Raw genomic sequence first — 23,930 nt, forward strand, 5'->3', positions numbered from 1 at the left:
CGTGTGTGCCTGCCAGGTGGGCTCCCTTGTGGCGTCAGGGTGATGCTGGGCACCCTTTATGACGGGACCCACCCCGTTAAGCACAGTTGTCAGAGGCAGCTGGGACCCCCCAGCAGCCCGTCCCTGCAGGCGAAAGAGCACGGGAGCTCACGGGGAGCTGCCGAGGAGCCTCCCCTCGGTGATTAACGAGTCTGGGGCTGCAGCAACAGGGGCAGGGGGCCGCGGGGCGAGCTTCCCCCCAGCCCAACCTCCCCGTCGCTCCAGGCCGGGGCCGGGCCTCGCTTCCTTCCCTCCTCCCTGCCTCCCTCCTCCCTCCGTCCCGGCGGCGCTGGGAGGCGCCTGCCGCTAACAAAAGCCGGCGGCGGGGCTGCCCGGCGGCCTCCCTCCCTGCGTCCCTGCCCGGCAGCAACAAGTGGCTGGCGGCGGCTTCCCGGGGGGGAGGCAGCCGGGCTGCGAGGAGAAGGAGGAGCAGGAGGAGACGGAGGAGCCCCCGCGGACGGCGGCGGGGCCCCGTGGATTACAACTGGAGCTGGCCAGGAGCTGGGGGGAGCCGAGGGGCGCCGCTCCCCTGCCCGTGCCCCTGCCCCTGCCCGCGGTGGCCATGGTGCGCGGCGGGCAGCGGCGGCGGCGGCGGCGGGCATGAAGCCGGCGGGATGGGCGCAGGCAACGGCAAGCAGTACGGCAGCGAGGGTGAGCCCGGGGGAAGGGGGCTGGGGGCTGGGGAGGGGGTGTTTGCTGCCGAAAAGCCTTTTGTGAGGGCTGGCGGAGCTGCGCGGCTGCTTCCTGTCTGGGCAGAGGGGAGAGGGAAGGGGGAGAGGAGCCCCGGGCGGCTGGGGAGGGGAGGCGGAGGTAACGCGCTGCAGCTGCTTAGCGCAGCCCGGCCCCGCTGCCGCGCCGTGCCCCGGCGGCTGTGTGGGGGCACCGCGGGGCCCCCCAGTTTGTGTCGGGGTGGGGCGAGGGAAGGAGAAGCACCGCTGCTCCAGCAGGCTCCGCGGTGCCTCTCCTTTGGTGCCAAGCGAGCTCTGCTGTCGGGAGAGCCGGAGGAGTCGGGAGCTGCACGCTCGCGGCGTGTCCCTGTAGCAGGGCTGGGCGCACTCGGTGCCGTCGCTGGAGTAGCCTCTGAGTACATGGGGTCGGCCATTTGTGTCCCCGAGCCTTCTCGTGGATCCACGGGAATGCTCGTTTCAAAGCCTTGGGGATGGAAGCGATGGGTTAGGGTTATCCTCCGCAGCCCAGAGCGAGTGGAGGAGAGCTTTGCTGTTCTCAGACAGCCCGGCAGTAGCTGTGGGGAGGACTGGGATGTTCCTCAGTAATTCCCCCCTTCCCTCCGTCCAGAGTGGAGCAGAGATCAGCTCCTGGGAAGGCTGACGGCTCCTGGCACGTGTGGCAAAGCTGTTTGTGCAGCGCAGAGCATTACCTGAGTTGAAGAATAGTAGGCAGTATGTTGGTTTAAAACCAACCAGTTGAAAAAACAAAAACACAAACCACCACAATCAAAACTGTGGCCCATGCTTCGGTTTTTCAGTTCAGATTTCTTGTTCCACCCATCATTAGTGTGTTCTAGATCCAGGTTGCCTGGCAGCTTCTGTACAGCATCAATCACAGTGAGACACTCTTGATCGCTGCTGTCTTTCTGGGTGATGGGGAGGAGAGCAAATCTAAATCTCTTAAAAGGAAGCCTTTTTTTTTTTTTTTTATGTAAGGTACTCTGTATTCCCAGCTGGGGCTTTTGGTACCTTTAGCGACTGAACTACCCAATTGCCATAAAAATTGCTTTTAACAAGATGCGATTGCAACCCCCAGTGGAAGGGTAGCAATGTCCCTACATCCAGTTCTTCTGTGCCCTAAAAGCAACATGAATATCTGTGTTGAAGTTGATGAAGTGGCACTTGTAGTTAAGTATGTTACTTTCAGCTTTGTGTGCTTTGTAGGCTATTATATTGCAGTGTGCTGTTTTAGGGACTGAAACCAGGTGTTTAGGGATGGAAGGAAGTACCTTTGCTTAGCTAAAGTTGGATGCTCTCATCTTGCTTACTGCTTGCTGATACCTGAACTGAGATGTCAAGAGGACAACTGAAAGTTATTTTTTTTAAATGGATGTTACCTTCTAGTCTTCCCACTTGGAAGACTGTGGAAAATTTGGAATCCGTCTGCTCAAATTCCTTCTAAAATCAAAGATGAGGAGATGAATTATGGCAACTCCCACACAAGAAAGCACTAGATAACATTTATTAATAGGAAATTATATTTTGCATGGATTACTACATTTTGTTATGCTTATCGGAACTAGACAGTTTTTCAAAATCACATATATGTTGTATACATGTAAAATCTCAGGCGGGTATCCTAAGTGTTTGTGACTAATCACATAAGCTACGCTATATTTCCTTTTATTTCATTTTTGTTTTGCTTGTCCAAAGCTTTATTGAACAGAATCTTATTAGAAGCTACAAATTGGCATGCAAAGTAGACAAGAGAGCTGGATGTTTGAGTAGTCTAAAATAATTTGTTGTCAGAGTCTGAGTGAATAGTTCCTGGCACCTCCGATAAGTATATCTGTTTTCCACAGATATAACTTAATTCTGAGACAGGAGAAAACTGGATCACGGCCAATCTTGAAAGTCAATAAAATCGCTTCTCTGGAAATTCACAAAGTACAAGTGGGGTATGAGCACAACTCTTATTTTGAAAGGGAAAAAACAAATTGTAGAATACCACATCTTGTCTACAGGATTTTACCTGGCTTTTAGAGTAAACTATTAAATAAAGTTTATTTTGCTAGTCATCAGTCGGCCTTTTCAAATGTTTCCTTAAGGGAGATGGCTTATGAGAGCTTGTTTCCCTAGAAAAATACAGAGCTTGAGAGTTTAGGCTTATCATAGTGTGTGGTAGATCCTGACTGAAGTGTTAATGCTTGAAGCCAGTCCTTGTGAGTGTGTCCAGCAGTCAGGTTTCAGCAGCGTGACTGCAGCCAACAGGTTACCAGAGCAAGAAATCCCTTTGAGCACAGAGCAGTTGCAGTTGAGCATGGCGTGCACCTTCGTGAGGGTACTTGTTGAAGGTACTTGTCCTTTGCTTTCTTGCCGTAGGGATAAATCCTTCACCTTTCTGTCACTGGTGTAATTCTCTGCCTGATTTTTAGGTAAGCAGAGATCTGCCGAGCTTATGCCTGATAGTGGAAGGAGCGGCCTGTTGTTGTAGCAGCTATCGAAATCCAGCTTTTATATTCAAGGATTTCTGTTTAAAATATATTTGTGAGGAGAGTCGCAGCTGAATAAGTGAGGCGTGATTCATCGCCACAGATGAGGAGGCTGAACTGCACTACCCTTTAACTGCTGCCGAGTTGATTAGACACCTTGGCAGCTGCTGTCTGTACCATGCTGCTTGCTCTCTGTAACCCTTCTGGGCACCTAAATAGCTTCACGTGTGCTCAGCGGGGGTCTGGGCTGGAGACTGGCTGCAGGGCCCAGTGCAGAGTGGGGAGCGGCTGAAATTGTCCTGCTTTCTTTGGGAAGAGGGCACCGAGCGCTGACCTTACAACCTGAGACATTTTTGCAGCTGAAAAGGGGGAGGGGAGGAATTAAAAACTGCAGGTTTCTGTTTTGTGGGGCAGTTGGGTTTGTGAGATGAGCCCAAAGAGCAGGCTCTGTGTGCCCGCACCTCCAAAGGAAGCTGTGGTGTATGGGTGGAGTGTCAGGCTTCAGAATAATGACTCTTATTAATAACTCTTCAGTGCTTGTCCTCTTCCCAAGTGACTTCTGCATTAGACTGTGAGACTTTGGGACCAGCCAAATTTTATGCAGTTGAATGGTGTTGCAACACGTGGTCAATAACTGTTCAGACCACATGCAGGGATGTCTTATTAACGAGTCAATCTTCCAGACTGCTGCAGTTGGCCTCCTGCCCCATCTCCTTCCAGAGGCTGGCCTAGAGAGGGCTGGTGACAGCCTGCAGCAGGTCTGGTTGACCTGCCGAAATGTGTTGTGGAAGACTTGATGCGAGAGGGAAGCCAGGTGCTGTGAAGGGCAGAGGGTGGCAAGGGGAGAAAGAAGAAATGGCAGCATAGGCAAGGAGATCAATGTCCATCTCAGTCAGAAGTCTTGCTGACTAACTGGTTACATGCTCTTATCCAAAAAGAAAGAAATAATTTGGGAAGACTTAAATGGGAGCTCTTTGGGAGTAACTTTAACCCAGTTCTGGTTTTGGCAATGTTCCTTCTCCAAGCTTCTTTGGGGAGGGCATTCTCCGTTCTCAAGCCACTTGGAGGTGAATACCCACCTGCATCCAAGCGTCCTGGAGATGTGAGGTGCCAGTGCAGAAGCCTGGCTCTGTCACAGGATGTAGCTGCACCAAAACATGTGCAGGGTGCTTTGTGGGGATGGCTTTCACTGTTGATGCCATGTGAGCTGCCTTGTGGCAGCTGGAGCTTTACAGGAATTGCAGCGCTAACCAGCCTGTAGCACTGTGGCAAGAGGTCAGTCTGTGTCTGCTTTGGAGTAGGTTGCTCTCTTAAATCCTTCCCCTCAGGAGGAGGAAAATTGTTAAAGTACAGTCCTCATATTCCATGCCTGTGTCCTCTTTGGTGAAGCTGCTGTTGGACACTGTCTCCTTGTGAACACTGCCATTTGATTACAAACCAGATTTCTGTTAATTTGGGGCTGGTGAGGGGTCTGATACTTGAGGTGTTGCATATAGAAATACTTTACTCCAAAAATCCTATTATTCAGGACCAACAGGTCCGTTAGGATTTGTTTCCTCATGGAGTGTTTGTAGATAAACCTGACAAGCAATGCACATCAGGTCTGAACGGCAGTATAACATGGTGGGTTTGTGCTGGAGAAGCTCTGTTAGTGATGGGTAGGGTGTTTTATTGGAAGAGTGAATTTGTAATAGTGTATCAGATTATATTGATGGCTTATGTTGGTTGTTAGAACCTGAGGGGCATCACAGGATATTTTAATGAGGGTAAGGGAATGGAAAAAACAGTAAGTCAGTTTGTATTGGATTAATTAACTATGAAATTGTGACCTCCCCTCTGAGGTGTCTTCTCTGTGCAACCAGGGCAGTTCTTGAGCCTGGTATTTAACTTTTTTCCACCCCATGAGTTCATAGGCTGATGTGAAGAGTTCAGTTAGGTGCTAAGTGTTTTCATGGCCGTGCAGTTTATCCCTGCTTTGTTTCCATGTCTGAGTTGCAGTTGCGCACAAGCACCTGATGTGAAGCCTAGCATGTAGCTCTCAGCACTGTCCTGCTTGCTGATCCATCCTTCCTCAGGAGACCTGTTTAGATGCTGCTCTTGCCATTTGTGGATAAGTGTTTTTGTCCCGGCTTGGCTTCTCGTCTGTTACACCTCCCCAGTGTGTGATCGCTGCTGTTGAACCCTAACACCCTCCGTAGGACTGCTGTGAATATCACGGTGCCGCTCAGTGGTGCTTCTTGCGTGGTGCTTGCTTGTCTTACTGCGCTCGGTCAGGGCTGGTTCCTGCATTTTACCTGTGGCCGTTTTGCTCTTCTGGGATTCAGGGAGTGAAAGGTTTTGTCTCTTAACAGCAAGATTTTGACAAGAAAGATAGCCAAATTCAAAATGTCAGTCCTGCAAGCAGCACTGATTTTTCTTTTTAAATAGCGAATTCCCAGAGCTTCTGCTCTGACAGTGGCCAACTGCTGCCAACCTAAAGTAACGTTTGTGAAAGCGGCTTATGGTATGATTTTTTTAATGCAGCTTTCAACTGAACGACACAAAAGGATTGTGTTTGGGTGTTTACTCAGTATGTCTCCAGAAAGAAAATCTGCTCTAAGCTGTGTGCTCATGTTACTGCTGCTTCTCCAGATTTCACAGTGGTGGGGTGCGTGCTGCAGTCAAATGAGCTGCTGCCCTATTTCCAGTTTCTTATAATACAGTGTTTTCTCAATCTGGAATTCTGTGTCTGTGTGCGCATGTGTGTTTATACACACCTGCACAAAAGGTAAAATATTTGTGGTGGATCCAGGCTTTAAAGTTGCTAATGTTACCTGCAGCTTTCTAGAAAGTAACAGTGGCTTGTGTGTGTTGTTTCATAAACTGCTGCTCATTTCTTAAAATCCTTCTAGGAGGAAGGCTGGGTCTTATATCTGTTAAAAATAACAAATAAAAGATAGCACTGGGCTGAAACAACTGCCCTAGAGTACAGTTGGCTAAAGTAACTGGATGCTATTTCTTTTTGTATGTTTGCAAAAATAAAAAATATTGTTTGGGTGCTAGTGGAAGGCTTGAATGCACTTTGGAGCTGATCTGCAAAGGTAGCAGGAGCCCAAGATTTGCACGTCCTAGTCATTCTTTATCTGCTCCCCACAGGTGAGGAGAGAAAGGAGGGTGCTGTGGCACCTCTTTTGTAGTCTTGTCAAGCTTGTCCTTCTCCCAGACTGAACTTCATAAAATCCTAGCTGAAGCTGATGCTGTCATGTTACTTGTGGAAAAACATTGACATGCATTCAGAATTGGCTATGTGCTTTTAAGTCTTAAGTTTCTACTCAAAAAATCTCCTCAGAGAACTTAGGTTTTTGGCATTTTCAGTACTTCAGCTACTTGTGGATTCCTTGCTTCTGCTAACAATTCCTAACTAGGAGTTGGTTTGGTTCTTTGTGGGCCTTGTTTGTGTTAGGGAAGTGATTGGCAGAAGGCAGGGGATCACACTTGAAGGCTGAAATGAAGGAGTGGTTTATTTCTGCTCTTTGTATTGTAGCAAGCTATGCTGGTATTCTTTAATACAGGATGTGTTTTGTCACATTGGGGCAACCTTAAGGAGTAAAAACCCTTCAGAGTTTTAAAAGTGGGTGGTGGGTTTTCAGCAGAATCTGCTCCTCCTTCATACGAAAGTGAAACGTGCAGCACTTCCTAGGAATACAGATGTTCAATGTGTGACTGGATAGATGTGCATTTTAGGGTGAGTGCTGGTAGTACTGCTCTAGGTAACCTCAGGGAGAAGTGTTTAGTCCTGTCTGAATGTCCTGCACTTCAGCTGCAGGTCTGCCCATGTGTCTTTCAGCAAAGATAGCACGTTAAAGACAATTTTACAAGATCTCCTTGGAGGAGCTGAAGCATGGAGGAGGTGCTGTGATCTTGAAGTTACGTGCTGTAGATCATTAAAGAAGTTCCCGTTTTCCTGGATTGCAGCCCTTATGTGCTTGCTTGCCATTGTGGTGTTTGTAGGTGTCTGCTCATACAAAGGAGAACTTAGCAGAGACCATGGCCATTCTTCTGAAGAAGTTAGCAAAGTCTGTGTGTTGACCAAAGGAAGGGTTTCACTTCCAAGAAACTCTAAAGCAGAAGCAAGCAGAACTTGTCTTTGTTGACTGGAGAAATGCTCTCAGGTATCTTCTATCAGGAGGTGTGAAGAAGTGCTGCTGTTGTGGCTGTGCCACATAGGCTGAATTGTAGGAGAGCTTGGAAAGTGCACAGTTTAAAGTAGTGCCCTAAGGGAAGACTTGAGTTAGCTGTGTTTGACTTGATATTGAAAGCTTCAGCTTGGTACCGGTAGCCAAGCTCAACAACAGTCATTTCTTTGTGGTATAGGTCTCCACACCCTACATAGTTTTGTGACTTCTGCCTTAAACAAGTAAATGTGGAGAGAAGCTTGCTGGTTATTTTTTCATGTGCATTTCCCCTAAGCCACCAAGTTGAAATCTATGTTCTAAGGCTGTATTGCCATGCAAATTGATGTTTAACACGTAGGTCCATATGTTAACTGCATAAAATTGCAGGAGTCAGCATGGCATTGGGAATGTTTTTCCTTCCTGTGCTCAGCTGGACTGCTGGCTGAAAATGCAACCCCAGATTTTTTTTCTCTCCTCCTTTTAAGCAGAGGAATATCAGGTGTGGAGTTGATCTTAGAGAATCTTTGTTCAGTGCTGTGAGCTTGTTCTAACACATCTGTTCTGAGATTCGATGCTGTGAAAAAAAATGTAATGGTTATAGCAACTTGCCTTCAGAAAGGGGTGAGGTAGTGACTCCTTAGAGCCCAGGAGTCATGCGGTTAGACTTATGTTGCCATCATATCCTTGTTCCAGTAGTGTTCGTGTTAGCATAGTGCTTAACCTGGAGCTCAGTGCTGCAAAGCATTAGTGGCATGCTGTGGCAGTAAATCCTTCCGAAGAACCTTCCTGGAGTAAAGAGAGAAACAGGAAGCTCTCGTTCATGCTTGTGTTCTGAATCAGGAAATTCCTGTCTACAATGCACAGATTTGTCATATCAACATCTTAAATCACATGATGCTTTTCTTTCTCAGGGATTTGTGTACAAATGTGTACACGAGCTGAAGGAATACTATGGTGAAGTTTTCTGAAAGGGCATGCTTACTTGGACAGGGCTCTAATAATCTTTTCCAGTGAATGTATTCTAAAACTCTTCTTCCTCAATTTTCTTCTTTGTTCCTCCAAACATGCTAATGAAGTTTGGAGGTGATAGACTATGAAAGGAGCAGCTCAGGTGTCTTGTCTTAAGAAACAAAAAATATCAGGAAAAGTTGGTATAGCATTAATAACAGCTAGCTAAGAAGAACCTCTTTTAATCAAGAGTCAAACAGTCATGTATGGCAGTGAAAGAAGATGTTGGATCAGGTCTAGTTGTCACATTAGACATGTAGTCTTGCCTGTATGGGAAGCTCACACTTGTGTGGCTGCCTGTACTCTGAAGCAAACTGTTTAAGGCTCTCGTGTTTGTTACCAGATTGCATACTCTGTGTGTGACTGGATGGGATGGAGGGGCTTAAGAGTTTTTTTTTTTTTTTTTTTTTTTTCTTAAATTGTGTAAAGAATTACTTGAACTAGTATTTCAATTAACTTCTATCCTTGTGAGGCTGTAAAGCTATTGTGAGAGCTGATGAACAGAAAGTGCATGCATTTGAGGGTTACTTACAGTGCTCATGAGTGCTTATCATGAAATATGTCATTGCTTTCTCACTGTGCAGTGATGGTAGTACTTGATCTAACTCACTGCTGGAGTGCAAGGCTAAAGACAACAGCTGGTCGCCAACAGAAGGACTGAACAGATGATCTTTTCTGTAGTACCTAGTAAAAGCATATTTCTGTTCTCCGTTTTCCATTTGCCTTTTCTCTGACAGTTTATAAGGAAATTGCTTGTGGCATCAACATAACTTTTTTTTTTTCTTAGACTAAGATGATGGAAACAATAAGCTATTGCTGAAATATGTGGTGAAAATTGTTGATATTATACTACTACGACTCATGCTTTTAGAATTTTTGGAACCTCAGGATTTACTAAAAGAGGTATAAATAAAAGCCTCAGAGCAGAGGGATCTCGGTTCCAGTTAGCAGTGCTAGCATTAAGTTGAAACTAACAATATGCTCTTGTACGTCAAGAAGATCTAGTAGTTGACCTTCCTTCTTGAGTTCATGTTTGATTGTGCTCTTTTGTAGCCAACAAGCTTGAGGGCCCTCATCTGTTTCTTAGCAGGGTTTGAGTACTTAGGTGCTCCTGCTGCAGAGCCTCTTGCCGAGGAATTGTTTTCTTCTCTGGATCGTTAGAGTACCAGCGAGGATCAGTACAGGCAGTAAAATTACATTAAGACATTTCCAATCAACTCCTGGCCGTTTTGATGTACACTTTAAAGCCTGAAGCGTACGGACTCTCAGATTGGAAATAACATCTCCGGAGATGTCTGACCCAAGTATTTTACACATTGACGAGACCCCTACCTGAGCCTTCTCTTCTCCAGGCTCAGCTGTCCCATGTCTCAGGTTCTCCTTCCTTGTCAGATGCTCCAAACCCTCCCCTGTGCTGGAGCAAGTCTCTCCTGTACTGGGGGCCCCGCACCAGGCCCAGCACTCCAGGTATGGCCTCAGCAGCGCTGAGCAGAGGGGAAGGATCACCTCCCTGCACCTGCTGGTAACGGTCCCACTAGTTCAGCCTGGGATACTGCTGGTGTTTTTGCTATGAGGACACATTGCTGACTTATGTTCAACTTGGTGTCTACCAGGTCCTTCTCTGCCAAGCTGCCTTCCAGCTGGTTATACCTCCCAGCATGCAGGACTCTGCATTTCCTTTTGTTGAACTAACTTTGAGGCTCTCTTGGGCCCGTTTTTCATCCTGTTGAGGTCTATCTGAATGGCAGCAACCCTTCGGTGTCTCGATTGCCCCTCCTGGTTTAGTATCATTGCAAACTTTCTGAGGGAGCCTTCTGTCCCATCATCCAGATCACCACGAGTGACTGGGCTCCGGGTGTGTTCATGCTGCTCCTCACAACTGTTTGAGCTTGGCAGCATCCGTCATTTTTCAGTCTGTCTCACTGTCCATTTAGGCTGTCTACACTTGATGAGTTTATCTATGAAGATGTTGGGGAAACCAGTTGGCGAATCTTACTAAAGTCAGAGGAAAATACATCTGCTGTACTCCTCTTGTCTATGGAGCCAGTTATTTCACTGTGAAAGTCCATCGGCTTAGTCAGGCATGAATTTCCCTTGTAAATACATGCTCATGACTTCTGGTCGCCTTCTTGACTTAATATCTTTGGAAACAGTTCCAGAAAGCTCTGTTACTTTCCTAGGACTAAGGTGAGGTTGGACAGCCTATGGTCCCCCAGGCTGTGCTCCTTTGCCTTGTTGAAGATGGGGCTGCCTTTTGCTTTCACCCAGTCATCAAGAACCTTTCCCACTTGCGATGATATTTCTAAGATAATTAATAGGATTTTGCCACAGCATTTGCCAGTTCAATCACTGCTGAGAGGTGCATCCAGTCAGGTCTCATGGATTTGTGTCTGTTCAGGTTGTTTAAATGTTCTCCAACTCCATCCTCCTCTACTTGTACTGGCTGCTTGCATTTACAGAGGGTGCTGCCAGGCTTTCAGAAGGAGTGTTCAACTATAGCAAGTCCTGGCAAGTGCTAAGGCTGACTCAAAGTAGCTGATTATCTCTAAAATTGCTCTGTAAACTTGTGTCTGCAGCTGGTTTGGAGGTTTTTGGCTGTAATTTATTTTTACATTATTAAGGTAAAAAGAAAGCCATCCTTTCCACTGTTAAAAGGAACTCGCACTTCAGACTGACTTTGTTTTCTCTGTGCAGAGAACAGGTAAAGTGAAAGTTTCTTTTAAGACTTGTGGTGGTAGAATCTGGCTCTGTTTTTGTTGTTGTTTCTGGCAGTATGAATGGCCTTCAGGAAAAGCTGCTTCTAAGTTTTGCCTGTTTTAGAACTAATAACTAGCCCAGATTCATGTGTTTTACTGTTCTAGAAAGTGGAGATCATTGCTTTAATGAAGAAGTTACTTCTGCATTAGTCATGGTAGGAAAAAATTTCTGCAGTTCTCAAGTTCTTCATAGCCATGACTTCATTGAATCCTGGTAGAAATACTGGACAGTAATTCTGCTGGAGTCAAGATTTGCTTCTCTCCACATATTCTGGTATTGGATCAAAAAAAAAGACTTTAAATTATGATGATGTGTAGGTAACTTTCAAATTTAGAAGCAGCAGCGTATTTTTCCATAACCGAAATTATGAAATATTTGTCTTAAGTTTTCCGCTAAAACCAAATGAGCAGAAAGAGTCATTATGAGAGGATGCGGTTAATTTAGCGCTATAAAGTCCTAGGAGATCCTTTTCAGCTTTGTGTTTTTCCATTTAAACTTGAAGTTGTGCACAACACAAAAGAGCATGTTTGGGGTATTGGTATGTTATACTACTTGGCAATGGAATTTACATTTTGATTTTAGTACCAAAAAGCTACCTTTAGGTTTAGTTCACTTGGTGTTCTCAATTCCTTGAACACTTGTTATTTGTGGTAGGGGAGGTAACCTTCCAGTGAGATGGAATGGGGGATGTCCTGTGCCATAACAAAGTCTCTGAAAGTCATTGGGATCAGGACAATACCCAGTGCCTGACTTGAGGTTCAGACACAAAAAATGTCACCCTTAAATTCTTTCAAAACAGATTTTATTTGCATTAGTGTGTGTATAGAGTCTACAGCATAGTCTGATGCGAACTCTTCATTGGCACTCTGTAGGCTGGGGCAGAGTATTTTGCTTATGTCTTCATTTCTCTTGGGAAATTATTGCTATTTATTCTCATGTGGGTGTACTCCTTGTTGCGCTATTTGGTAGTATTTATGGGGAAACATGAATGCTTGTTGTGGGTGTTTTTCTTCTCTTGCCAGGAACTGCTGGAACAAAGGTGAATGTGACACTTCCTCTCCCTCAAACAGTTACTGATCTTTCCGGCTTTGACTGTGGTTCTGAGTGGTTTTTCTCACCTCTGAGAAAGTTCCCAACTGTGAATGGGCTTACAGCTTATCGAGGAGTAAGACATGAACCAGGAGTTAGCGGAAGGGTTAGTTTCTGCTTGGTTGTCTATGAATTTATTGATTTAGGTATTGTGTTTTAATTTAGTTCCTTGGCAGCGATGTCGTTTGCTTCTCACCGTGGAAGCCCGCAGAACGCTGAGCTGTATTTCTGTCTCCAGCAGCTGAGGTGGAATCACTGCCCACCACCTTAAAACTGAACATGTCTTGCTAGCTGTGGGCCAGCAAGCAAGGTGGAGTGAAACAACCCTGTTGCTTACCGGCATTGAGCACAGGAAGCAATGTTGGCAGCAGAAGGTGGGCAAAAGTGAGTGCCACAGACTTTCTCCTTCCTGGGTTTCCTGCTTCATTTGCCAGGCCTCATTTGCTATTAAAAAATTCATGCCTTTCTGTGGATAAGATCTCCTGCTTCCCCCTGCCAACCACCACGTCCTTCACTGAAGTGTAGGGTTTCTTAATTAAGTCCCTACATGAGCAGCAGCATTCCTAGAAAGTGAAGTTCAGCTTCCATAGGATTAGCGTCTAAACCAGAACAAGCCGGGTCAGACACAGGAGCCTTTCAAGCAGGAGTGCTGGCAGTTAGTGGCTCTGTGGTTTGCCTGTTTGTCCCTTTTAAGCACTGATTAATCCTATCCATGTTTTCCTCGATTTTTCTTCCTAATTCAGGTATCAGCACTTGGCTGAAAGGAAGGTGGTAGGTAGGATGCAGAGGCTGGTCTTTCTGTGAGCTGAGCCATACAATTAACTGGCTTGTTTCTAAGGATAGCCATCCATGGTTTTGAGTAACTGTGGGAGGAAATGTAAGACAAATTGTGAAGGATTCTGAAAATTTAGGAGGTATTTTGGAGCCAAGGCTGGGTTTTTAACTGTGCACTTGAAGAGGAGAAGAATCCTTATGCATTCTTGCTTTAACCCTGCAAATGCTGGCTGGCTGGTGGATAGCAAGTGGAGTATTGACAAAAATCCCCACATAACCAGTAGAACTCATTCTTCTAAGCATCTCTTTTGATAGTTAAACAAATCCCCTATTTACCAAGGAAGTGGTGGTTCTTAGACTGGAGAGACACTCCAGTGGCTGCTGGCTCACTCTCAGAAGCAACCGTTTTGGACGTGTTGAGTAAAGTTCGTTGTTTTCCATGCTGAAGTATTTCAGTGGGTGGTGCTCTCCAGAAACGACGACAACAGTCTAGCACAAAAATTTCTGTACCAAACAGGACAGACCAAGCTCACTCATTGATACGAAATAATCTAGCCCTGTAGTCCCGGGTGGCTGGTCAGGCAGCCTGTCTAATGTGGCCAGGTAAGGAAGGGCAGGGTGAGGGCAAGGGTGGTATCTTTGGAGCTCCTCAGTCTTTGACACATCCTTAACTCATAGGCAGCACAACCAAATTTAAGCAATTTTGCTGTGTTGTATTTTTTGAGTCATACCTGACAAATCTGCTTTTGGTCTCTGTGTTTGTAACGTGTACCAATGTTAGAGGCACAGGATGATCGATGTGAGAGCTCAAAGGCAAGTTCAAAGAATTCTCATAGTTACTGATTGCTAATCTGCTTTGATTTAGTGCACTCTCCGGAAACTGTAACACAGTATGCAATGATGCTCTGTCACACCTTTGCATTCAACACTTCCAAACTGCTCCTGGAGCCCTCCGCAATTCGTTTTAATCTCTCTTGAGCTTTACTTTTCTACAGAAGCAAAAAATATGCGTAGTTTCATCTAAATTGTTTTTGTGGGCGCTATACTTCACCCAGTTGGGATTTGATCTGTTTGGGTTTCTGTAGTGTCTAATGAAAAAATCTTTTTGGTTAAAAGCAATAAGAGCTGTTAGGTATTTACGGTCCATCATCAATTTGGATGCATGTTGCCAATAAAGACGATTGATACCTTAAGTCAAGTAGGGTTGTAGGAGAACTGGGGACTGACGTTTTGCTGACAACAGCTGGATGCCAGAACTAAGGCTAACAGAACTGTTCCACCTCCTGTCCCCCACTAGACAAACGGTAGGTACTCTAAGTGCATGTGAAGATAAAGATCACTCTTCCCCATCATTTATTGTGTTGTAACAACATACACTGGTCCAATCTGAGGATTTTTTGTAAGGCTTTTTTTTCTGTAGACTTGAGAAAAGGAACTTTCAAGAAAAAGTTCAATATAATCTCAAATACAGATTTCAGAGTCGTGTGAATCTTACAGCTAAAAACACAGAGGTGTGGTTGCAAACGGAAGGGTATGTATGTGTCGAAGGTTAAGATTTTTTTTTTCTGGACTATGCAGGGATGTCCCTGCTAGGTTCCTGACGAAGTGAAATTAACAGGAAATACTGCCTGAGTGAGTATCTTACAGATAGGCAGGTCATCCTGTTTCACAAGATTGAATTATCAAGGGAACCAGGATGTTCCTATCTTTAACTATGTGTATGCCTGGATGATAGAAAATGTTGGAGGATTAGCAAATGACATCAAATGTTCTTTGCCACAGCAATTTTGAAGTAGAACTTGCTTCAGTTTGAAGAATGGACTTTATCTCTTGGTATGGCTGAGTCTATTTTGTCGCCAAACGAGAGACTGCTTTTTTCAGATTAATACTTTTTTAAAAAAGGATTGAACTTTTTCTTCTGATTCAACCTTCAAGATGGAGCTATGAAAAGATTCAAAAAATAGCATGTTAAGGTACCTTAATTTTTAATTCTTGAATTTAGGTTTTAAGTTTACCTGCCAGCAGCTAAAGTCCTATCTTAATGATACTGGGAGTAATGTGGGTAATACATTTTGGACTTCTACAAAGGTGTGTGACAGAGACTAGAGATACCTGAACAAAAAAAAAAAAGCTCTTTAGGAAACTAACCTTAAAATTTGAAGTTCTAAAAGGTCAATGTCTATAATGATATTGTGCATTCACAGCATCCTGTGTTGATGTTCTGTCCTTTTAGTTTAATAGTACAGTATTTATAAGAAATTGCATTCACCACTTTCTTCAAGCCCCTAGTTCTTCTCAGCATACCTGCTAAATTAACATAACTTACAAAATTTGAAGCCACGGACATTCCAATCAGAATACTCGGTGCTTTGGCTTTGAGGAGTTAAGGTTGACAATATGGTTTTGAGTGTTCTGTGATCAGTTTTGACTTTTGCAATATGAAATGGATGGCTTGTGTTTGAAATACTTAATTTGAGTAATAGAATGGTGTCTTTTTTTTTTTTTTTTTAAATAAAATGCAATAATATCCCGATAGGGACACTCAGACATACTGAGTTGTGCATTATGGGTATGTGGGGGGAGAGACTCAGCACAAGTGATAGAAGAACAAAATGTGTTGAGGAGGCTGGAAACCAGACTCAGTACTTTCCTTGAGACTGTCTATCCCACATCAGTTACACAGGAAAGCCATTAAGTTCTGGCTGTCTTCTGAAATGCATCAGCTGAGTCCTGATAATTCTAGTTGCCAGCAGACCAGAAACCAACTAATTGCATTTTCTGTAAACAGTTTACCATAATGTATTTGGTATTCAGCAGAGAAGGAAAGGAAAAGATATGCCCTCTGACTTTTCTTATGTGAAATCGAGTAACAGAGAAGGCATGGCAAAATCTGTGCTTTCCAACAGATGAATTTTAATTAGACTCTGAAGGGCTTTATGTAGGGTGTTTGTCTCTTCACCAGCGTTTCTTGGTTTTTAAACAAGTTGATTTCATCCTGCACCAAAGCAGCATGGAAAAAAAAAAAAAAAAGGCAGCATTAAAAGCTCTTAGAATATCTTTATTAAAAGCAGAATGTGACTGCCATTCCAATGCATGCAAACAATGCTAACACTAATTGTTTTGTACTAAAGTATGTTAATGCAGTGGATTTAATTGACCCAGTGAACCATGAGAGCCATAGTCTCTTTATGTAGGCCTATCCTCTTTGGAAAGTTGTGGGTTAAAAATATTTCACTGATGTAATGTGTTCCTTGTTTGCTGCTCTTGTGATGGAGATGAGATGAGACACCAGATGTAATAAGCTGAGTATTCCCCTGGGACTTCTTGGTGGGGTGTTTTGCAATGATGGAGACAGGGATGCTGCATCTGGGCAGTGGCAGAGTGACTCCTACGTTGTGGAGCTGTATGTACAATTGTAGCTTTTGTGAGCTTAAACAAATCCGTAGTTCTCCTCCACTGGCTGAAGAACTGACTTTCATCTTTCTTTTCCCAATATGTGGAATGAGTTAGAGTAGCTTAGTATTATCTTTCCTGTTTGGTTGTGGTCCAAGAGACCTCAAGGATCTGGCACATCAGACAGTCCTGAAGTGTTTTTATCTAAGTTGGAAAGAGTTGCATCAGTTTAATTTCTCTCATCTGAGCAGATCATATCAGTTGTGAGAGGTAAATGAACTTTTCTTATCTTATGCTTTTTAGTTACTTTGCCACTTGCATGAAGATTTATTCTGAAGTATAATGGTTTTATGCTTTGATAACGTTATACGAGTGGAGAACACCATTTAGATAAGTGACAAAAGCTTGCAAAAAGCTTGTTGTTTTGCTATATATATAATGTGTGTGTGTATAAATACATACATATGAAAGCTTGCCACTTTGATTTACTTCCTCTGCTGCCTTGATATGTGAACTGCTAAAGCTCTGGAGTTAAGATGAGGTAGGAAAGACGTCACTTTTCCAGGTAGGGCTTTGAATGTTTGAATGATGCTGGGGGGGAAAAAAAAAAAGCAAAGAATCCACGCAGAAGTTCTCAAAGGAATTTGAGTTTGTTCTTGGGTCAAATCTGATACTGCTGTTTCAAGACCTGGCTCTCAAATTGTCTGTTTGCAGCTGAAAGCAGATGTCAATCTAAGATGAATCTGGACTCATCTGACTATATTTTGAGAGCCAGACATCACTGGCTGTCTCTGATTCTCAGATCCCTGGTTTCACTGTTAATTCAGTTGCCTTTTGTTAAGTCTGACAACAGTTCCTCCATAGTTCAATGACAGCCTGCAAAGCAGATAAAGCCTTGGCTATGTCCCTGTGTGATGATGGTTGGCTGACTGCAGCTGCTGCTTGACTGCGGCTCAGGTAGTGTTTTTCTGTTTGGCAGTCTGAAATACAGAGTTAATGCTTAACATCCGGAAGTAATACCCCGTGGTTATACTTTCTGACTGCTCTGAGTAAGTTGCAAAGTGGTCAAGATGCTGTTCTCCCCTTGCTTAATGGCCTAGTTTTCTCTTCAGAGGAATATAAGCATTTATCTTCTGCTGCATTGTTTGAGGAGGGGTGTGGAAGAGTGGGCACTGCAAGAACTGGTGGTGGCTTGAAAATGCTTCTTGGGATTCAGACAAAAAGTAACGTCTGGAGTATTTCTGTTTATTGTCTGTGAGAGGAACAAGGAAATAAGAGAGAGCAGCCAGCAAACTCCTCTGAACCAGAGGAAAATTTCAGAGTGACAGAACTGAGCCTTGCTGCCCACTGGGTCTCTGTTGCACGTTGCCCATAAATCTAGTGACACAAGTAGGTCAGGGCTCCTCCACTCCAGAAAACCAGAGGGGGAAAATGAGGCCTGAAGTTCAGAGCCAGATTATCAAGTAGAAAAGGGAGAAACCTCCCATTCTCTCCTCCAAAATCTCCCAACTCTGCAGGTGAGTTCTCAAGCACGTACCAGATCTGCAGGCAGGATTTTTTTCCACTTTCACTTAGAGTGAAATGATCTCGATTTCTTCTTGTGGTTAAGGGTTGAAGATGATAGTGGAAGATGCTCAGGACTGATATGCTGTCTGAATGTGAGGAAGCTGATGTAGAATACTGGATGATCCTATATTGCCTCAACTAATTGGGAATCTCCAGTCATGGCAAAATTTCAGTTACTTTTCTCTAAAGATAAATGACCTGCCAGGTTTGCTAAGTTCCCTTGCCTCAAGGCAAACTCGTTCATATTTTCTGACTTCTGTTTTCTTGCAGCTGAAACTGCTCAGTCTTTAGGTTAAACAGAAGCATGCAAAAAATTTAAAAATTTAAATCTGGGCATTTGGCCATAGTAAACAGATTAGGAGTTGCTGCTTCTCTGAATGTTTAATGACAATAAAATAAATTGTTACGAAGTACTTTATGCCTCATTTGTAGCAAAGTACCACTTTTATCTCAAAGTGTTGTTTGCACATGTGTGGTGTGTAAATGCTGTTTAGATTTGAATGCCTCTCTATTTTTGGTTGACACTAACCTCAAATGGTGGTTGGTTCCTTGGGATTCATTAGCGTGCTTTCTGCTAACCCAAAGCATGTACTTGACCTGTGAAAGCGTGCTGCTGCTGCTGCAGGGACTGTTTGTGTTCTCTGTAATACGTGGGCTTTTGAGTATTAGTCCTTCAGAGTGGTGCTGTTCTGTCAGTTTCCATCAGGGAGAGACTCGGTGTGTTGTGCTGCTTCGTTTCTCTTTTGGAGTTTAACACGAATTTTTTGCTATTATGTCAAGAAACGTGCATTGATCATGCAGGTGATATTCACATCTCAAGGCTGAGAGTGCAGGGTTTGCATAGAAACTCTGTGTCCATTGAATAGTGATTTAAATTGAAGTCTTGCTGCAATGGTCACCAATGGCAGTGATAAGAACTTGGCAAAAAGAGCTGTATGGGTGAGATTGCTCTCTGCAAAGACACTTCTGGAAGTACCTTCACAGAGAGGCTGCGAATACAGTGCACGTCAGAATCTAAGCTGGAATACTTGTTAGAGGTATGACTGGTATCTGAAGCAGGAATTTGAGCTATATGCAGGTGTGCTTTTTTTGTTTGTTCTTAATTGGTCCTTATTTGTATGACTACAGCTAAAGTAGTTAGATGTGTGAAAAGCTTCAGTCATATTTTGTATTTAAATCCTGCACATTGAGATCATGCATCTCCTACAGTTATTAAAAATGATTGTTTCTGACACCTTGTGGTTGAGCCTCACAGCAGCAGCAATAGGAAAAGCTTCATTAGAGGGGGGAGAGTTTGTTTTTCCTTGCTGCATAATGCTGCTTTTCTGGCTCTACTCTAAAAGCGCAGCCTTGTTGTGTGACAGTATGTTAACCTAGTTGTCTGTACTCATCCTTTCTCCTTTCAGGATGAGAAAATTAATTGAAGCTCCGTGAATTTGTGTTGAACTATGAAGGACCCTTCTAGGGTTCTGGAAATCCAATTTTATCACGTGTATAGTACATCCCTAACTATGGGATTTATGGACTATAAGAAATAAAGCTGCCTTTTTCCAAGCTTTTTATTTTTCCTGCATAAGCATTTTTTATTGTTCATCTGTTTTCAATAGCTCTCAATAAGGGATGGGTTTTATAAAGCATTTTTACAATAAAAGCTTTGAAGCGTATCGTTGCTTGAGTTCATCTTACCCTGAAATAGCTGTTTTCCTCAAATACTTTGCTTGTATCACATGGGACTGCTGTGTCTCCAAGCCATGGCTTGGACTTGTTGGGTCCAACTGGGACGACTTTCACTGAGAGTGACTGTCTGGGAGTGTAGCCTCTAGGTGCATGCAGAAGGTGCACTTTGTTCTTCTGGAAGTCCCTGCTCTGCTTGGAAAAAGCAAGACAGCCTTTAAAACATTAGCGAGAGAATCTGCCATGTGACTGAGTCAGCAAGGCATAACTGCAAGTCCTCATAGTTAAAGTTTGGCTTATACTGGGAAAAGGACATCTCTGAATATAGCGTGTAAAGGTTTCCTCAGATCTGGTGAAGTACCCTTGGAGAGTTCTTATATTGCTGGTACAGTTGTTTAAACTGAGATCCTTTGTCCATACAGAGGCTTTGCACGGGAAGCAATGTTGCTAATGGACATCACTACTTCAGCTAAGGTCTCTGTGGTTGATCAAGCCTGTGAATTTCAAATAACTTGTGCAGAAATCCTTTATGGACCTGAAACCATTCCAGAGGTTTAAGAGGATTAGGATTGCTGGGTTTATCTTTTCTCTTTGGTAAGGACAGAAGACAGGAGAATGGACACATTTACTGTATGTGATTATTGGCTGAATCCTGCAAAAAGTGGGCTTTGTAGCTTGATAACAGCTCTGATGCAAAGCTGCATAACTTGCATGTGTCTGTCTGTCATTATCTAAGCCTGCTTAGGCTGAGGCTTTCTTTTCCTCAATGCTAGTTTCTGCATAGCAAGTGCAATACAGGACTAACTGCAATACAGGACTAAAAAGGGGTTTTGAGAGTTTCTTTCCCATTACAAGGTAGGATGCTCCATATCTCAATAAACATGGTAAGGGTTGAACTTTTTCTGCAGGTCATGTTTCTCTTTAGACCCAATAGGGTCTGTTACTCTCTCCTGGACTGTGCTCTTTAAAGAAGAATGCCAAGTGCTCTGAATACTTCAGGTACTTTACTAAGAGCTGAACACTTCTAGCATCTGCTGCTCTGCTTCAAAGAGTAGTCTTGTTACTGGCCCGTTTGTCCATGGTTTGTGTCACCTGTCAGGAACAGCTTCTGATAGTTGGACGTCAGATACCTGCAGGCATGTCAGCATGGCTCTGCCTCCACACAGGGCAGTCTGTGTTAATACTCTGAATTGAAGAGAGTAGCTGGCGCCCGGAAACTCCAACTCTTCTGCATGCCCTGGCCCTCCCCATGTCAGATTAGCAAATGGCTGTAATAGCCAATTCAAGCTGGGAGAAACATGCTTCAGGGAAATGTGTTTCAGAGCAGCATAAGCAGAGCGGAAACTTAGTCCTGAGAAATCTTTTTGACATACATGTGTTGAATTTTAGGTATAATGTTGAACTTGTAACTCTGGAAATATAAGCAAAATATAAAACCCATCTGTTGTTTTCCGCTTAATTATGCCTTCTGTTATAGGGTCCGTGAGCTAAGGCTTGCTATTGTCATGAGTTTTCTCTTTCTGTTCATATTTTGTTCCAGATCTTCAGGGATCTGCAGCAGGCTAGGACTCAGAAGTTAAAGCAGCATGTCTAGGCTGTTCTAATGCCTCTGCTGTTCGAACTAGCAGCAAGTCTATATTAAGTCCTGAAAATAAGTTGTTGGCTAGTAACTATGTGTGTCCCTCTTCTTTAATATGGTTTTGCCTGAAGATTAGGAGGTGATAGAGGTAACCACACAGGACCCAAGCATTTACATACAAGATGAAGCTCTAGCCTACTAGTACGTTTTTCTGAAGCATGTCTGCGAGGCAGTCAGAACACTTCCAGGGAGCTTCTAGTATTCATTACAACAGTTTTCACTTCTATGTGAGTGTCCTATGGTAGCTTTTAATGCAAGTGGTGTTGCAGAGCTCCCAAAGGATATCCAGATTATGAGTTTGTGACAGTACTTAAAATAATAGGCATATAGTAGCCCAGTTATGGGTTAGGAAGGTCTGGTTAAAAATTGCTTTCCTTTAATGAAATTTTGACTTCAAAAATGAGCATATAATCTCTTTATGTTAAAAATAAATGAATCTTGACAGACTACAGGTAGGTGGATTTTTGTGGTGAATTTTAGCCTCCACTTTTCGTAGATGTCTGTTGTTTCAGAGTAAAAAAGACAATGCATGTAGGAAACTAAAATCTGATATGTCGTATAGGATTAAATTTGAAATTTAGTTCCACTTTTATGGGGCTCGGCTGTAAATCAGCAGCATGAGTCCTCTTTTGACCTTGTGTGCTTGGTGGCAACTGTTATACTTTTTTTAAGATGGGATTAAAAGGAGTTTGATAAAGGGAGAGGAGGCCTTCAAGTAGATCTGCCACACTCAGCACCTTAATTCTATCTTTTCTCTCCACAAGCAATCAGTTTAATGATAGACAGTTCACAAAAGCCTTACAGATTCTTATCTGTAACATTTGTAGTAATGATTGTCATGTTGAACATGTTGCTACTGAGCTACATTTTCAAACTTTTGGGGGTCAAATTGAATATTAGGGAAAAAATATGTAATTATCAAAACCAAACCAACGTCAGTGCTTTAATGAAAGGAAACTCAGCCTTAGTTGGTCTATGTGTGTTGGGCTTATGCGGCAAGGTTTTGGCAGTGGGAAGCTGCAGAGATGGCCTCTGTGAGCAGAGCCTGGCCTGTGTTAGATAAGAGCCAATTCCAGCTGCCTCCAAAATGGACCTGCCCATGATGAGAGCCGAGCCAGGGAGTGATGCTGGGTGGGCCTCTGGGAGAGCAGATTGAAGGAAGGGGAAAAAAAAAACTGCTGGGCAACAGCAGCTGGGAGAGAGGAGTGAGAAAAGGCAAGCAAAGCTGCCCTGCAGACCCCAAGGCAAGTGCAGCTGGAGGTGCTCCAGGCAGGCAGCAGCAGTTCCCCTGCAGTCTGTGGAGAGGCCCCTGGTGGAGCAGGCTGTCCCCCTGCAGCCCATGGGTCCCACACGGAGCAGATCTCCACGCTGCAGCCCCCCCATGGGTGGAGGAGCCCCCGGTGGAGCAGGTGGATGTGGCCTGGAGGAGGCTGCGGCCCATGGAGAGCCCCCGCAGGAGCAGGCCCCGGGCCGGAGCTGCAGCCCGTAGAGAGGAGCCCCCGCAGGAGCAGGGGGCTGGGGGGAGCTGCCGCCCACCTGTGGGGTCCCGTGCTGGAGGATGGACCCCGTGGGACGGAGCCGTGTGGGAGCAGTGCTTGAGGAGCTGCTGCCTGTGGGCAGCCCCCACAGGCTCAGTTTGGGAAGGACGGCATCCCATGGGAGGGACCCCATGGGGAGCAGGGGCAGGGAGGGACCATGAAGGAACGGCACTGACGAAGTGTCAGGGACTGACTGCAGCCCCTATTCGCTGTTCCCCCACACCACTTGTGGGGAAGGCATAGAGAAGGGTGGATAGGGGGAAGGTGTTTTTAGATTCCTTTTTTTTTTTTTTTTCCACTGTGCTAAACTGCTAGTAATAGGCAATAAATTGCATTAATCTCCTTATGCTGACCCTGTTTTGCCTGTGACAGTAACTGTTGAGTGAACTCCCTGTCCTTATTTCAACCCTAAAGTACTTTTCTTCATATTTTCTCCCTTCCCTCCTTTGGGGAGGGGGAGTGAGAGCAGTTGCGGGTGGAGTTTAGCTGCCCAAGTTGGTAAAACCACCGCACCATGTTTAATTCCTGCTTCAGAAAAGGCACTTCTTCCAAAGAAGTGTATTCTTGTGCTAGCCAGAATGTGCAGGGTCTCTGCAGCATTTTGCTGCCTAACCTGTTCCTCCTCTTTCACCAGTAGCCCTTGCAAACCTGGTTCCTGGGAAGTGGCATTAGCCTCTGAGCATGCAAGTGCTGCTGCCCTGACAGTCTGAATCCTCTCAAGTAGTGATTCCTGCCTTTGGAGATCTTGCTCATTGCAGGTCTTTCCAGGATTTGAACAGAGAGTAAATCTTTATTTATTTATCTGTCTAACCCTTCATCCCTCTTTGAGAATCCTCTTCCTGCCTAGGGTGGTAATCCTGTTGTAGAGGCTGAAGGGTGTCTTATGTACAGAGCTTATAGTGGCATTGTGCCAGTAACCTCGCAGGTTGAGGAGCCAATGTAAGTGACCTGAGTGGAGAAGGGAGAAATTAAGTGCTGGTGGGAAATAACTGATTCACATCCCTTCCAGTTTTGTGCTTTTTTTTTTTGTCAGCAAGTGGATCAATCACAGGAGTTAAATGTAAACTCAGATGAGACACTATCTTGGCATAGTTGGGATGTTTTTTCTTGAAAAATAAGACAACTGATTGTATCCACTG

The 23,930-nt window shown here is 44.4% G+C and overlaps 1 protein-coding gene across 1 annotated transcript in view; it reads left to right on the forward strand.

Annotated features, from left to right (window-relative positions):
- The first annotated feature begins 371 nt into the window (after positions 1–371).
- Positions 372–23,930, forward strand: part of FBXL7 (F-box and leucine rich repeat protein 7) — a 182,217-nt gene continuing 158,658 nt past the window's right edge. Inside the window, exon 1 of the mRNA XM_032182118.1 lies at positions 372–690. Within this exon, the coding sequence (XP_032038009.1) occupies positions 654–690 (37 nt within the window). The 5' untranslated portion in view covers positions 372–653. The remainder of the gene's footprint in view (positions 691–23,930) is intronic.

This window comes from Aythya fuligula, chromosome 2 (assembly GCF_009819795.1).
Source record: "Aythya fuligula isolate bAytFul2 chromosome 2, bAytFul2.pri, whole genome shotgun sequence".
Classification (NCBI taxonomy): Eukaryota; Metazoa; Chordata; class Aves; order Anseriformes; family Anatidae; genus Aythya; species Aythya fuligula.